This window comes from Saccostrea echinata, unplaced genomic scaffold (assembly GCF_033153115.1).
Source record: "Saccostrea echinata isolate AGI-Se365-2 ecotype Australia unplaced genomic scaffold, CSIRO_AGI_Sech_v1 ptg000052l, whole genome shotgun sequence".
Lineage (NCBI taxonomy): Eukaryota > Metazoa > Mollusca > Bivalvia > Ostreida > Ostreidae > Saccostrea > Saccostrea echinata.
In genome coordinates this window covers 7,309,824-7,327,374 of record NW_026889801.1, presented here as the reverse complement: position 1 = coordinate 7,327,374, position 17,551 = coordinate 7,309,824, and the positions used below count along the sequence as shown (strand labels likewise).

At 34.0% G+C, this 17,551-nt stretch overlaps 1 protein-coding gene across 1 annotated transcript in view; it reads left to right on the top strand.

The window, feature by feature from the left end:
* Positions 1-17,551, top strand: part of LOC133204320 (multiple epidermal growth factor-like domains protein 10) — a 609,956-nt gene extending 592,405 nt beyond the window's left edge. The window contains exons 8-12 of the mRNA XM_061340045.1: positions 5,678-5,818; positions 6,023-6,160; positions 14,094-14,231; positions 16,262-16,391; positions 17,389-17,551. Of these exons, the coding sequence (XP_061196029.1) occupies positions 5,678-5,818; positions 6,023-6,160; positions 14,094-14,231; positions 16,262-16,391; positions 17,389-17,551 (710 nt within the window). The remainder of the gene's footprint in view (positions 1-5,677; positions 5,819-6,022; positions 6,161-14,093; positions 14,232-16,261; positions 16,392-17,388) is intronic.

The following is a 17,551-nucleotide window of genomic DNA, read 5'->3' as shown; positions in this document are numbered from 1 at the left end:
TTTTTGTTTGGGGTCAACTCCAGTATAAGGGTATGTAGTCCCTATGCGGAAGCTTATATATATATATATATATATATATATATATATATATATATATATATATATATATATATATATATATATATATATATATATATATATATATATATATATATATGAAAGTAGTGATTTGGTGTCCATTTGACTACTGTCAACCTTACATGGTTGACAGTTGACAGTTCCCATTCTTATCTACTGTGTACCACAGATAGTTGACAGTAGATATTCAACCATTTCTAATGTCGACCAGGGGCAGTTTACAGTTGACATTCAACAATTTTATGCCTTAATTTTTTTCTCTAGCCATTTCTAATGTCACCCGGGGACAGTTGACAATTGACATTCAACAATTTTATGCCGTTTCTCTATTTGGTTACTGACACCACATTGGAAAGCATTCATCGGCTTGATTAGGGTTAGGGTACCATACACAATTTATATTAAGGATAATCAGATATTCACCTGTGGGATTAGGGTTAGCCTCGCCTACACCATAGAGATTAGGGTTAGCCTCGCACTCATCAGTGGGATTAGGGTTAGCCTCGCATTCATCAGTGGGATTAGGGTTAGCCTCACTTACACCATAGAGATTAGGGTTAGCCTCGCATTCATCAGTGGGATTAGGGTTAGCCTCACCTACACCATTGAGATTAGGGTTAGCATCACATTCATCAGTGGGATAAGGGTTAGTCTATGAATTAGGGTTGGGTGTTAGTCTCACACAAATCATTGTGATTAGAGTTAGTTTCTATCACACCATAAACATTACTGTTGGTCTCGCATACACCAGAGGGATTGTAGTAAGTTTCGCATATACAAGAGGAAATATGATTAATCTCTCCTACACGATTTAGTGTCAACTGTCAACCATCGACCTGTCCCCGGTCGACATTAAAACAGGATACATAGAGTGTCAACCTGTACCCGGTCGACAGTAAAATAGGCTACATATAGTGTCAACCGTCGACCTGTCCCCTATCGACACTAGAACATATGGAAAGTGTCAACTGTCAACCGTCGACTGGTCTACAGTAGAACAGGATAAATAGTGTCAACTGTCAACCGTCGACCTGTCCCCTATCGACACTAGAACATATGAAAAGTGTCTACTGTCAACCGTCGACCTGTCCCCGGTCGACACTAGAACATATGGAAAGTGTCAACTGTCAACCGTCGACCTGTCCCGAGTCGACACTAGAACGGGATACATAGAGTGTCAACTGTCAACCGTCGACCTGTCCCAGATTGACACTAGAACGTATTGAAAGTGTCATCCGTCAACTGTCGACATGTCCCCTGTCAACAATGAAACGGGATTCATAGAGTGTCAACTGTCAACCTGTCTCCGGTCGTATGTATGGAAATGTAGAAATAATTAATTCTGTAAAATTACTATACATTGATGTATGAATACATTCTTACTGGTTTTAGTAAAAGGACTACTTTATCCTTATATTGGAGTTGAGCCTTTATTTGCTACAAGTCTCAGTATGGAAAAGTAATTATACTTGTTACGTCGCAGATATTACTTTAAGAGATTTAAAAATCGGTTTACAGATAAATTACGAAAAAGAACATTTTCTTTAGTTGCACAGTGATTCGTTACATAAAAATTACAGTTTCTTGAAAGATCTGTATTAAAACAACACTGAACACATAAATCGACTTAACTTTTTGTATATCCATCTATACAGTGTATGTAGGTTTTAATTATACAGCAGGGCTGAGATTCATAAAACTTCTTAGTATAATCTTATGTTTAAAAAATCACTTAAGTTTTATATTTTATACTTAAGTCCCCTAAGTATTACTTAAATTTGGTAGAAATACTTAAGTGTAATTCATAAACATATTTAGTGCTTAAGTATTGACTTAAAGTTAAGTGTCCTCAGGAGGTGTCTTAAGTAGATAAGAAATACTTAAGTTTTCTTTATCAAAATAAAAATAATGCTTTACAGAAGACATTTTACTCTTTCAGTAAGAAACCATGCTATTACATCCAACTAGAAACTTGTTTTGACTTTGAGATGTTTATCAACTGGTAAGATGCAGTGTTGTGCAATGTTGATGACGAAGTTGTATCAGTTGTGATGTAACACACATGGAACTAAATACCTCCATCACAAAAGAGTGCGCTTTTTGTTCGGGAAATTGCATGCGTTGCTAGGGTGACCTAACTTAAGTGCTCTAATTTTCTCAGAATTAAACTTAGCTAAGAATTGCACTTAGAATTTATATAAATATGACTTAAGAATTTTTTCTTAGCTAAGAATTTATTTTATACTTAAGTGTGAAACTTAGCACAAATCTTAAGTATGTTTATGAATCCCAGCCCTGATTTTTATCGACAGATTATATTCATTATCGTTTCTAATATCCTTTTTAACCCTAGATCCACTTACATGAATGTGAATATTTCATGTTAAAGTGCCAGAAAGAATGTGTCCATATACGAGTATGGGTAAAGGATGCTTGAAAAAATTCGCATATTATCCTTCATATAGGGTAAACTCACCATGCATCGGACAGACAGTTTGGATCGGACAAATTCAGCAAGTTGGAAATAAATAAAATCAACAAATCTTATTTCTGTTTACGTGAGTGTGATTTTTTCGAAGACAAAATTATATTGTAGTCCATACTGAGGATGAATGATTTAAGTAATCTAAACGACGGGAATCCCCAATTATGTGGCGTAAAAATATCTTGGAAATTACAACTTAAAAAAGGTACAGCTTTGAAATTTTACATTGCCCAGGGCAAACTTATTGTAAATCTCTTACAAATACTGCATACTCATCAATCACATATTTTAATACATATTCAGCAATGGCAAACATGATTATGGTGTTGACTCTATTTTTAGAAACACGCTCACTTCTGAGGGGCCTTTTTTTCACCGTGGTTCGAACACATTTTAATTATGCACTGAACTATATAACATATAAGCTGGTATAATGAGGATGTTACTATCACAGACATCTGAAGTGTGAATCCCCCCTCCCCACCTTGATTTCTCAAACTTATCAGATTTCCACGTCAACCACTTCAATATTCCGTCATAGGCAAGCAGATTGTATTTTTTCTTTCGTTCAGAGATTGGCCATGTAGGGTATAATAAAAACACACAAGGTAAGAAACAAAATTTATAAACAAACGGGGGGAGGTCCCTGCTTCGAGACATATTTCCAAGGTAAAAACAGTGTAACCTATCATATTTTGCAAGAACTCTGTCAGGGAGATGTTCTACTTGTTTCTTTAACCTAAACCCCATCCTTAGTGTTTTATGTACCGTAATTTGACGATTTATTAAATGGACACATAAGCATTTCTCCATTGACATTAATATAGGAGTTTTTGGTGTTATTGCTTCGTTTTGCTCCATCTGATTGGTTTGCAGTAAACAATTCGAATTATTGACTAATCAGATAAAGCGGAACACATCGGCATATATCAGAACCTCCTTCATCGCTATCGAGGCCTTGTACCGCAGTGTAATAGTCTATTTCAATCAAGGATCTAATACCTAACGGTACCAGGTTTTCTTCGTACTGATGCGTTTCCTAATCGGTCGAGAAATTCTTGAAGTTGGGCATACTACATACGAATGTAATTTTTGTATGAGCTAAAGTTTTACCATCAATTTTTCATATTCTCCAAACAGTGTCCTTCTATGTAATAACCGTGTTCCGATCCAAACAGCTCTCCGTCGCTTTCTCCGTCACACTGTCACGATTTATGCTACTATTACCCAAGAATTATTAAAAGTTAAAAATTGTCGTTATTCGGCAGATTAGTCTTGCAATTTTTCCACAGAGGGTGGTATTTTTTGCTGCTCGAACTGTATAACTACGATGTCTGTTCGACAAAATACGAAGAGGGGATTTAAGTACGGACTGAGGCGACTTAATCAGGAACGGGTTTCGATCTTTCTATGATTATGAAGGATGAGACACGGAAACATACCATACTCATACGAATAACTACGATATGGCACGATACATACATGATATTCCTACGACGATTTCATAGAATATACATGTTATGAAATGCATATAGCGATAGTTGTTCGAAATTAGTATTCTTCATATCAAAGATGGTTAATCAAGAAAATAACTAAAGTGCGGAGCTTTTGATTATGTTCAATTTCTTCATTAATTTATTGAACATGGACTTGATAGGTTCTATAATAATTGCATTTTCAGTTCCCTTTACTTATCTTCTTTCCTTTTGTTTTAGATTTTATTTTAATTTTGACAGGGTTAACATCAGAAAACACATGCCTACATCGTATTACATGTAAGTCGTAGTTCAATCTCACAGTACTCGTAATGTATTTTCCATCAATCGCTCTTTTTCTTCTTATGTTCGCGGGAAAGTCGTACTATATTCCTATGATTTCGAAAAACACTCACAGTAGCTTGAAAGACAATTGCAGTAACTCGAAGGACACTAGCAGAGTCCCGAGTACTATGAAGTTCCGCAAAAGTCGCATGAATGTAGATTTACTACGAATTTGTATACGAGTGCAGTGCGAGTGTTGTGCGATTGTCTTCGAATACTTAAAAATCCTGCTGTGCCCACTATTGTTTCGAACATGCTAAAAACATCGCCGCGATTTGCGATTTGCTGCGATTAAACACGAATAAGGAAGATGTCCTGCGACTACCTCTACGATGAATCCCAAATTGCAGCTATTTTTTAATTCGTAATGAATCGTAAGGTCTAAATAGTGACAGTGTGACAAGGGCGTTGTGTAAATTCAAGATACGATGAAATCGTATTTGAATTAATAACAAACTGACTTTATCTGTATAAATAACTTCGTATATGTTACAATAATGGGTTTAAAACATTAAAACCTGTAAAATGTGATATACTTTATTCCACTGTTATGAAATACCATTTCTTGAAACACCGTGTAGTGACAACAGATACTGAGTGAAACTACTTGTGGACCTTCGAGTCTGATCGTTTATTATTTTCGTTGTTGGCACCATTTGTTCTTGAAGTCTTAACTGAATGTGTCATATATTGGCGTTTGTTTTTACTGTATCTCGGCCTAATCTTTCTTTGATTGTAAAATTTAAAATCGCCTCCTCTGTGGTTCTCCTACCTCTATCACATCGATGTGGTTTCGACTAATCAAGGTTCAGCAACGAATAAATCACAATAGAACTATGGTCTTGTCCATGTCATAACCACACTCCATTTTGTTTTATGCAGCATGAAGGTTGAAGAATTTTATCGGCTTTTGCCGATCATTCAGGGTAAGCCTACGACTCATCAGGTTTCAACACGATCATTTCTACGTTCTCGATGACAAAGTACGATAGGCCAAATCGTGAGTGGTTGCGAAGCCAAATCGGGACAATTTGATGGGGGCTTAGGAAATGCATAATGTTTTTATGTGTTGCTTCACCTGGGAAATTCATTTTGTACATGAATTAATGTATTATCTGGTTACTATGCACATACAATACTAACCTAAAATTGCGGTAGTATGATTCAACATATGAATTACATATTGTTGTCACCAATATTAACTGGAAATTTCTCTTTGAAGCTTAGAATATGAACTTGAATATTTATCATAATATTTTTGAGTATCTTTTGCATACATAAATATTTCTTTAAGCTTGCAGATTTGGACTATATGGAGAAAACTGCACAGAAACATGCAGTTCATTTTGCAGAACCAGTCTTTATTGTACCAACACTGATGGAAACTGTATAGACGGCTGCATGGATGGATACATTGGACCAAAATGCGATAAGAGTATGTTTTCTTACTTAAATCTTTAGATAAAACAATTTGCTACTTCAGTTGTTTACACAAAACCAATACATTTTTATGAAAAATCTGAAATCATGTTGACGTTTTAAAAAGTTCTCTATTAACAAAGTATATATGGGTCATATCTACGACCTGAAACTACATGTGCTGAGGAAACTATTTGTATATGCCCAGTTGTTTTGTAAGGTTGCGAAGGAGGGTGGTATGGTAAAAACTGCTCACAACGTTGTAACGAAAACTGTGTCAACATGACATGTGATCACGGAGATGGTTTGTGTACGTTTGGATATAAACCAGGTTGGCGTACTGCCAACTGTTCTGAGGGTATTTTTATTTTGTATTACAAAAAGTATACATGTATTTTGAGTCAAGGGGATGCAGGAAACATGTCTCATGATTAATTGACTAAATCATAATACCTATTAATAAAGATGCTAAAACATCATGAAAATCACCTGCAGTTGTGCAATTTTTGTACAAGTTGTTGTGCTTTATCATCTTATATGAAAATATTTCACAGTTTTGAAATTCATATCAATATTTATAAATTGCGAAAAAGATTGAGCCACTTCTCTGTTTCTTCTACACTGCTCGTCTAACAAGTCAGTGACGTCATACGTAATCTGTTAGTGCAGCATGATCAAATACACTTGATTTCACGGTCAACTTTATTATACAAAACAGGTGATTGTCAGCCAATTTTGAGGTATTAAGTGAAAGAGGAAACAAAATCATAACTTTTGCTTGGATGTTAGCAGAATTTTTTTCAATAATCTTATCTCGAAGGCTTTCGTGTTATATCATAGTTGTTTTTCCCGTACTCGGAAAATATAAACATAAAGCGTTTTTATCACGATTACATCGTGTTTAACGATGTCGTGTGCAATATTTGGGTAAGCTTCACCTTTTGATATTTTTACCGTTAATCATTAAAGTAAAGGACTTCAGATTAGTGGTAAATTTCGACAGATTTTCTTTTCACAAATGGATTTTTTTGTCGTTAAAGTTCACTCAAAAAGTGCGTAATTTATTCAATCCATTTGCAGTATGGAATAAAAATCTTGCTTAAAGAATGTTAAACTCAATTCATAATAATATTTTAAAATATTTAAAGAAATACATGTCCATATACATATCATTTTATTTGTACTTAAAACTTCCCGCTATGGACTTGGTAATTCTCCAGACACTATACGGAGCAATATTTGTGCTGCGTTGTCTCCTAATAAGTAAACAAATTTGATGAAAGAACTGCGTTAAAATATGTAGAACATTCTAAATTACTAATATACATAACAGAAAAAAAATTGATAGACATGACTAATATATATATATATATATATATATATATATATATATATATATATATATATATATATATATATATATATATATATAATAATAATAATAATAATAATAATAATAATAACATCATATCTGCTCAAAAAAATTGGATCAACCCCACAGAATTCTGGGAATACCATTCTTGCATGCTTTTAGGCTCTTCTTTGATACACAGGTGAGGAACCTGTCTCGCACATGCAATGAGCATTTGAAGATATGAATTACTATGTTATGGATAGAACTCTTACTATATTTATCCTAACAGGAAATCTTGCAAACAGTTATTCGACACTCTTCTTTGATACTAATAGTACTTTCGTTATTGTCAGTAGATGATTGTCCGTGTGTTTCGGTTTCTAATAGAGGACTCTATGCCAAAGCTTCCACTAACCTGTGTCATTTGTAAACAGTGAAGATCCTCTGATATTCTTATATTTTTGTCTTCTAATGCAAATTATTGCTGTTTCCAGGAGCGTAGACGTCTTTTCACATCTATATAATATAGATATTTTATATCAGAACAGCTTCCCGGTGCGTAGGAACATACCCTGCACATTTAAGCATAACATTTGTTTTTATTCTTGACTGAATTTCTTCCAGCAAAGAAACACTTTTTATAAATTGTTATCTGAACTATAGGACCGGGATTTTTTTTTTTCTCTTTTCAAAAAGCTTGTGGTTAATTACGGTCATTGACTTTAGGCCATGTAGATATACTAATTTGTTTCCTATAAATCATTTCAATATGTATAAATCGGAGGAACTTTTTCATAGATGTTAACAAGGAAGCATGATATTGTCGACACATTTAGAGTTTATTTCGATATTTTTGTTTACTTTTCATTGTGCATAATGGTGTTGTCTATAGACTAGATTCAATTCTTGATTCTAGTTTGTGTTTATTTTACAACACAATTTCATGGATATAATAAAACTTTCCGTTAATGTATGCAAATTATATAAATGAAATCCAAGTAAGAGCAGATTCGGATATGTAGCCCTTCTGTTTCAAACTTGAGATCTGAGTTTAGAACATTGACGCAGTAAAAAATACATGTTTGTAATTTTAAATACAGTACCGACCGGACACAACCTAACACCAGAGCGAACCCAAAGCGCACCCCGGGTTCGCTTCCTGGGTTCGCTCGGGGTCCGCTGCGGGTCCGCTTTCAGAAAATTTGGGACCGCTCTGGGTGCGCTTCGGGTTCGCTCTGCGTTCGCTCGGGGTCAGCTCTGGGTCCGCTAGAGCGAACCCGGCGTTCGCTTTCCGGGTTCGCCTTACGCACTCATTCGTGAAGCGGACCCCGCTTTAATCTTGCCGCCAGTAAGCCCCGCCCCTTGTATATTCCAAATACAGTAGTGAAATCGATCATTACTGTTTTTATGGCGATCGAAACATGTACATGTAAGTGACAATATGGAGAACGTTGATAAATTTTCAAGAATTTCACCGTACATTCGACGTAGAATTATCAATTTTATTTTTTTGTAACTTACAAGCTAAGTATATCTCGAAAGAAAAAGAAGAAAAAGGTGTTAAATTTATTTTCGATGTATCGGATGGAGTGAAATTGATAAGAGTATCTTAATAAAAAAAGCTTTCAAATTCATTTGTTTACATTATTCATGCGTTTTAAAATAAGTTGGAACTTCCAATTGTAATTGCAATTGCTAAATCGTAATTTAAATGTTTGAAAGACAAACAACTGAATTATGATCTTATCTATGAAATACCTGAGACATACTGTACACGTAAAATGCTCAGTCTTCATATTTAGCAGTTTACATTTAATCTAGGTTGTCGTCCATTACATGTATATGTAGGTCGTGATAATCACTAAAAATTCTCATACAATGTAACTTGAGTTTCGTTTTACAGATAATTTATAATTTACTTCCATGCTATAAATCATTGTTTTATAAGGCGAGTTTAACGGAAGACTTTAAAAAACAACAACAATCAAAAAACCAATACAAACAAACAAACAAAAACTAATATCTGGTCTACTGATAAGAATACATTATTTTTTTTAAGTTGTTTTCAAATACATATAAATGATCATTTGAATTGTTTGTGTTCCTTACTGGTTCATGATCCCCCCCCCCCCCCCGCCCCACTACATACATGTACATACTGAAGCGGCATGTTAACAAACAAAATTCTAAATGTTTAAAAATCAATAAAAACAAGAAAGAAAACAAACAAAACAAGAATTCAATAACTGTAAACTCGCATGATTAAGTAGATGAAATTAAGATAATAACGCCCGATGTTTTTCTTCTTATTATTATTGTTTTATTTCGATGATCTCCCCACCCCTCTCCGTACTCGAATTGTTTTCTATGGGCCGGTTGTAGCGATTTTAATTTCAAATAATATACAGTGTTCTCTCTCTCTCGTAAAGCTATTTTACTGATTTTCAGTATTCAGGTGGCAGCAAATTACATGAACATGTACTCTCAATGTAATGTACCAAAGAACTGTGACGTTTCCAAATTCAAAAATAAAAAAAAAATAAGAATAATAATTGAATTTCTTATAGATAACGTGCGCAGACGAGGTACATGTAACTTAAGGTGCATCGAATGCAGGGGGAGTACATGTATATACTCAGGTATACCGTGACCATGGAGACAGTATACATGTATATTAAGCTTAAATAATATAAGCAATACATAACGTGCATTCCAGCGCAATAACCTAGACAAGCACTAGTAGTACAGACTAAAAGCAACATGAGTATATTCTTATGAGTATATACAATGGAAATCCATCGCAGTTCATTTCAGGCGAGAATACCTGTATCGATTAAAAGGAATCAATAATTCTAGTCCTCGAAGAAAGTGTGCTATACTGAGGTATAGTTCCGCTTGACTGTGTTTTAGCTACAATGGAATTTACGAATTGCTCTCTCTCTCTCTCTCTCTCTCTCTCTCTCTCTCTCTCTCTCTCTCTCTAGTGTCTTTTATACCAAGAATGAACATGCATAAAAGATAGATAATTGTAGGGGAAAACACCAAAGTCTATAAATAAAATTAAAGTAGTCTTTGAAAAGGCGAGAATTAAAAAAAAAACTATAAATGCATGGCACCAGGTGGATTTGATCCAGAACTCTTAAACATACCCTCGGTGTTATTACTCAGCGGATATACCAAATGAGCAATTATGATTATGAATATAGTTGTCATAAATGTGAACCAGATTCTTAAGAAAAGATTTTCTTATTTCTGTAGTTTTTTTTTTTTTTTTTTTTTTTTGTGATTTCCGACCCTAAGGCATGGATGGCCCCCCAAAAATCTTATTTTAAATAAATTCTGACATCATAACGCGGCTAGGATAAGGCTGTCCGAAGAATGTCACAGTGTACCAGCAGTAGTAACTTCTCTGAACTACCTAGATTGACGTCATAATGGCATATGACGTCAAGTCACTGCAAACATGACGGGGAAAGTGTCCTAACTTTTACATTCCTTTCACATGACGTAGAATTTCTTTTACGTTGATGTTTAATTCATGTGCCTGGATTGTTGTTTAAAGCTTCAGTATGTTGTTATGATGATGGATAATATCGTTTTTCCTTTATCTTGTCTGACATGTACGTATTCAAACAATTACAGAAAATGAATGTGAAATACTCCCCCTTATACGTCCGTAGACAGAGTCAGAATTTATAAATCGTGTATAAATTAGACTGGCAAAAGTGAATAATAAGTATAGATTAAAGATATTCTGTGTGAATCTATTAGAGAAATATGTCCTCTGACTGGATTTTGCTTGAGGATTGAATGTAATTCATCCCATGTTGTATAAATTGCAACGGACAGTGAAAAAAGTACCCTTGTATGCGGGTAAGTTTAATTTCTTGTGAAATATTTTCTTAAGAAATAAAATTCAGACTTGCCCCCAGCACTTTATGTATACTCAAGAATATGTTTAATTGATTTATGTAACAAGCCGTTCACAATAATTTTGTTTTTCACTTGTGCCGATGCGATTTTTGTGCAACATTTAAGAAAATTTATGTGTCCGTCACGTGATCAACACAGTCATGTGACATCACAAAAATGTATTTTATAATACCTTATTCAACTCTCTTTACAACTTAACTGTGCATGTATACATAGATTACAAATTGAAATCAAAACATAGCTCAAAATTAAATAGTATATATCTTATGCATATTAAGCGTTCGGACAGCCTTAACATAACTGCAAACCTATCAAAATATCATAATTATATTTCGGAGCAGGCCTACCCTAAAGGACTTCAAGACCAAAATTCACGCAATAATCGGTGCTTTAACAGACAAAATGCTTTTGTGGCCAACTTTGAGGTTGATTTTAATGTTGCATATAATAAATTTTAGGATCAAAATGCAGATTTGAAAACATTAGACATATATAGGATTAAATTCTACAAGTGGAAATCCAACTTACACCCAAAGCTCTCTTTCTAAGGAGGGAGTTCTTCAAAAATCATATGTCCGTTTTAGGTATTTTTAATATTCCCAACAATCAAAATGAATTTGAATTACCATACCACACTGGATTCCTAAACTTCATAAAAATCCTTACAAACAAAGATACATAGCGAGCTCCAGTAAATGCTCTACAAAGCCTTTTTCTTGACTCCTCACTAAAATATTTACTGTAATGATTGAGAAACTTGAGCAGTACTGTACAACAGTATATATTCGAGAAGTTGTGTAAATCAGATATGGGTATTTAAACTCTCCAAAGAACTTTTGGAAAATTTGAAATCACAAAATTTTACTAAAATCAATAACATCAAAACGTACGACTTCTCAACTCTTTATACAACCATTCCCCACAATAAATTAAAGTCCAGGCTTTTTACATCATACAAGCTGTTTTTTCAATAAAAATGGAACTCGTAAATATACTTACCTTGTCATTGGTCATTTGCAAAATTATTTGTTAAAAAGCACTCTGATTGTACACACAAGTACTCTGAAGGCGATATTAAAAAGATGCTTGAGTTTCTGATTGACAATATCTATGTAGTTTTTGGAGATCAGGTCTTCCAACAATCTGTTGGAATTCCCATGGGTACCAATTGCACCCCCTTATTAGCAGGCCTATTTTGTATAAATATGAAGCAGAATTTATTAAAAAAAACTTCTACATGAGAAGAAGAAAACACTTACTCTGGCCTTCATCTCGACATTTCGATATATCGACGACGTATTATCAATTAACAATAGTTACTTTCATTCATATGTCGACTCGATATATCTCAATGAGCTTGAAATAAAAGATTCCAAAAATTTTGACACATCTGTTTCATATTTAAATATTTTTCTAGAAAAAGTCGTTAATGGTAACCTAACAACAAAGCTTTATGATAAACGTAATGACTTCAACTTTTAAATTGTCAACTTCCCCTACTTATGTAGCAATATACCCTTATCACCTGCATATTGGGTTTATGTCTCTCGGTTGATTTGGTACGCAAGAGCATGCTCTACGTATAAACAATTTCTAAAACGAGGCAAGCTATTGCCAAGCAAGTTGATGAAACAAGGATATCAACAGTTTCGTTTGAAGTCCTCATTTCGCAAGTGTGACGATCGATACAATGACCTTGTCAGCACATACAATCTATCATTGAGTCATATGCTGACTGACGTTTTTCATACTAATTGTTAGGCCATTATTTATACACTGAACTGTCTACGGATTTTTCCGTTTTTTCCTCGATAATAACGAAGAGCACACGGCAGGTGTGACCGGTCGTCAGGGGATGCTCACTCCTCCATGGCACTTGATTCCACCTCTAAATTTTGAGGTCCGTGTTTGCTCTGCTCCAAATCTGTATCGTTTCATTGGACTTTCGAGATTGAATACTGTTCGTTGTCTTCATATTTCATACAGCAAAAAATATCTAATGAACATTGATTTTTTAATGTTATCCTTTCTGGGAAAATTTTCTCTCCCATAGGTCAAATCTTTTGAAATGCCGAAAAAATGCTTTTATGTATACATAAATATAGATAAATATTTACTAAAATTTTCAGCTTAGTGCACGCATTATTTTTAAATAAAAAAACACGTTGTCTGTGATTTTACAGGACAACCCTCGTATATTACATTTATAAGATTAAGAATTATATATTGTATTTATGACTTCTTCTCATCTTTATTTAATCCGATTTTTTCCTTTGTAGCATGTGACGTTGGTTTTTATGGCATGAACTGTTCAAACAGTTGTTCAAATTGCCTCAATAATTCATGTAAACCTTTCAACGGGGTTTGTATTCAGGGGTGTGTCTACGGCTATATTGGTCAAAGATGCGAACGGCGCATGCTATTATTTATTGTCTTATTTATTGTCATATATTTACATTTCCAATGTCTTTGTCTGAGATAAAATTACAAATTGTAAAAATACTTTATTTCTACATAAATCTACTGGTTCATCAATAGGCGCGGTTAAAAAAAAAATCACGTGCGGGGCGGGACAAATAGAGGCAGAAGCGGGGCTATTAGCACGGGAATTCGCAGAATCAAGAGCATGTAAATATAAGGAATAACTGTCAGATTTTTTGGATTCATGACGATGATAAATCGATTGGCTTGCGTGATAATTTTATGCATAAACGCCTTCGGCGTTTTTGCAAATTATCACGGAAGCCACTCGATTGATCACATCATGAATCCAAAAAATAAGACAGTTATTCCTTATATATATATATATATATATATATATATATATATATATATATATATATATATATATATATATATATATATATATATATATATATATATATAGCAGAGATCAAATAAGGTCTAAAATTTCAAGATTTATTCTTTTTTACTTGAAAAATATTGCTTCTTCCCCTTTTAAACCTGTTTAATTCATTTGATAAATCTTTTTTTGTTTCAAAAGCTTGCGTGCTGGGATGGTATGGTCAAAATTGTTCCAACACGTGTAACCATAATTGTAGAAACAAGTCATGTGACAACGTTCACGGTGTATGTACGTATGGATGTGAGGCAGGATGGACGAGGTTAAACTGTTCGGAAAGTAAGGATTAATAAACGAATAAAAACACTCTTGCGTAAAATACATCAATAAATTTAGCTAGAGAGCACAAGGTCAAAGGGTCAAAGTTGTTGGTATCCAAAGGATACTTATTTTGTACAGGTGTGAATGCCTTGAGGGCTAGCAGTCTACCTGTGGTCGTTTGTCTCCCAATCCCTATACACAGGAAGTGATTTAATACACAGTAGAATACCCAAGAAGTCAAACTTTACCTGTGTTGGGATTTTGAGATAATTTTAAATTAGAAATAAAAAGTTGTAAATAAAGTTTAATCTCAATAATTTTTATTAATTTGTAATTGAATGTGTGTCAAAGCATCCCCACCCATTAAACAAAAATATTATTTAAAGTATTTTCTGAGCTTTGAAAAAAAAAGCTATACCTAATTTTGATATATATTATCATAATGAATATTATAATAATTTCAAATACTAAAGGTGTCTGTATATGTAAATATACTATCAAGCTAAACATTCCATAGTAATACAGCTACTCTACTGTTTATACCATGTGTGGTAAATATCAAGGGATCAAAAGTCACCTCAATTGCCAAACAAGGTGTACAGGGTATACATAGGGACTAGAAAGTAAATGCCAATCAAGTTCTAGCATCCAATGATGTACCTTAATTCTCTTGATTGACAAGGGTACACAGACCAGGTATTTTTGAAGGCGGTGCTTAAAATTTCTGCCTTTAATTTATTTCAGGTGGCTTAAGAATTCTCCTCATTTTCATTCAGAGTTTGTTTTAGTGAGAGATATCCGTTGTTGTAGTTTTTATGCCCCCGTAATTGAAGATTTGAAGGTATATAGTTTTTGCCGTGTCCGTCCGCCTGTCTGTTTCTCTGTCCGAAAAAAACATTTACTTGCCCATAACTTTTGATTAATTGAAGCTGTGGCTTTCATATTCCACATGTGTTTTCCTTGTGACAAGATCTTTCTTTGGGTACAAACATATTTGACCTCCTCATCTTGACCTTGGAGTTTGACCCATTTTTGAAAAAAATTACACTACATTAACCTTGGCCATAACTTTTGAACAGGTGCTAGGGCTGTAATATTTCACATGTGTATTCATCGTGACAAGATGTTTCCAGGGTTGTATATATTTTTGACCTTGACCTAAGAGTTTGATCCTCTTTAAAAAAAACGTTACCCATGGCCATGACTTTTTTAAAAGTTAGTACTAGGCCTTTCAAATTTCAAAGATATATTCCTTTTGACAAGATCTTTTTTTTGGATACTAAAAACTAATTTTAACCTTGATTTTGGAGTTTGACCTACTTTTGAAATACTTTAACCTTCACCATAATTAACTTCTGAACATTTGGTGCTAATGCTTAAATATTTTGCATGTGTATTTCTTATGACTAGGTCTTCCCCTGCGTACCATTAATTTGGAATCTTTGACCATGACCTTGAAATTTGATCCACGAGAAAACATTAACCTTGACCATAAATTTTAAATGGTTGGTGCTTGGGCTTTCATATTTACCAGGTTTATCCGTTGTCACAGGTCCTTTCTTTGAGAACCATTTTTGATCTCCTCACCTTGGAGTTTGACTTACATTTGAGAAACTTTAACCTTGGCCATAACCCGCCATACGGAGACATCAATGGATCACAGTTATGCTTTTGGATTCCCTGAGTTAACTTAGTAAAAATGATAAAATAATTGATTACAAGAATAGAGTAATTAAGTACAAATCAGTGTACAAAGAACAAAAACAAAGAGAACAAAATGTGTTTGTGATATTAGGGAGAGGACGACGTACAAAAGTGTGGTAAATGTGCTGTCAACCACACGTGCAACAGACGAATAGGACATGTTTAGCTCTCTCTCTCTCTCTCTCTCTCTCTCTCTCTCTCTCTCAATAAACAGTAGAAAACATATAACAATTCTCTATGAATGCAACATTTTCAAGCTCTTTCCTCTTTTGTAATGCTTATGTTTGAAGGAAAAAGATTAACTACATGTACGAATGGTTATAGTTCTGTTCCATTTTTTGTAGCTTCTCTGAAAATGGCAGCTGATAATGTTGCTGAAAGTGATTTTCAATATTACTATGTCATAGCTTTATCAGTAGGGTTTGCTGTATCACTTGTCATCAATATATCTACCTGTTTTGTAGTACTCCGAAGGTAAGGGTATCAGTATCGTAAAAGTCAATTTTGACCAAATGTACACTAGACAAAATTGCTAATGCACCACTTGTTATTCTTATTTGTGAATTGACCATTTGACTGATCGGTACAAGAATGGATAATGTGCCATCTTTTCCAGAACATTTTGATTGACAACTGTCTTGGTGTTATGACAAGGGCCTTAAATGACTTTCTTGTCCGAAAACCAATTTCCTGAGATGCACTTCGTATCGTTTTTTGCATAGATAAGAAGTTGGTGATTTTACCGATCGTGATTCATGAGGTTGCGACAGGAGCATTGTCCCAGTTAAAAATCAAATAACATAAAGTGATTGACTATCATATCGCCTAGTTGTCATCCAGTGCCTTGGTGTCCATACCCAGTCCACCCAACTTCCGGTTGCCCCAGTTTTGTGGAACAATATTGAAATTTACGTGTGGGGCTACTTAATGCCGTGGCTGTCTATGGTAAACATATTTATGTTTGTTAATCTATTTGCAACAATATTTCATCAAAGGAATGAATATTTTCTACTTGTTTTAATTTTCACTTATTTCTCCAAAGGGACCCCCTGCAGACACCATACTGACTGTTTTAGCACGCTATTCTAGGTTCAAAAGCTGCATAGGGTGTAACTTTTTTCTGAGTTTTTAATATGTAAAAACATAAAGAACACAAACACAAAGGAAAACAGAATTTTTTTCCTCCATAATAGTATAAGCACGATTTATTTTTTTTTCTATGAATAGTTCCGCTTCAGTTAACACCAAAATTATTTATCAGTATATACATTTAAATGCCTTATTTTATTGTTTAAGTAACATAATAATATATCATAACATCATAAACAAGTTTTGAAAAGTAAAATATTAATTTTCTTTGGTGGTGCGTTAGCAATATTGTCTACTGTATGTGTAATGTATGTAAAATGCATTTCAAAGAAATAATATTACATTTGTAGCACAAAATTAACTTAATACTTTTCTTTGATAGAAAGTACTGGAAAAATAGAGGGGAAGGATCAAGATATGTTGAATGCAGTGACGTAATGGCTGTAAAGACTGAAACTACACATATTTATCAGGAACTTAATGCTATTAATAGTAATGATATTACCTATCACAATCTTTCATTCGGAAATTCGCATAGTGAATGA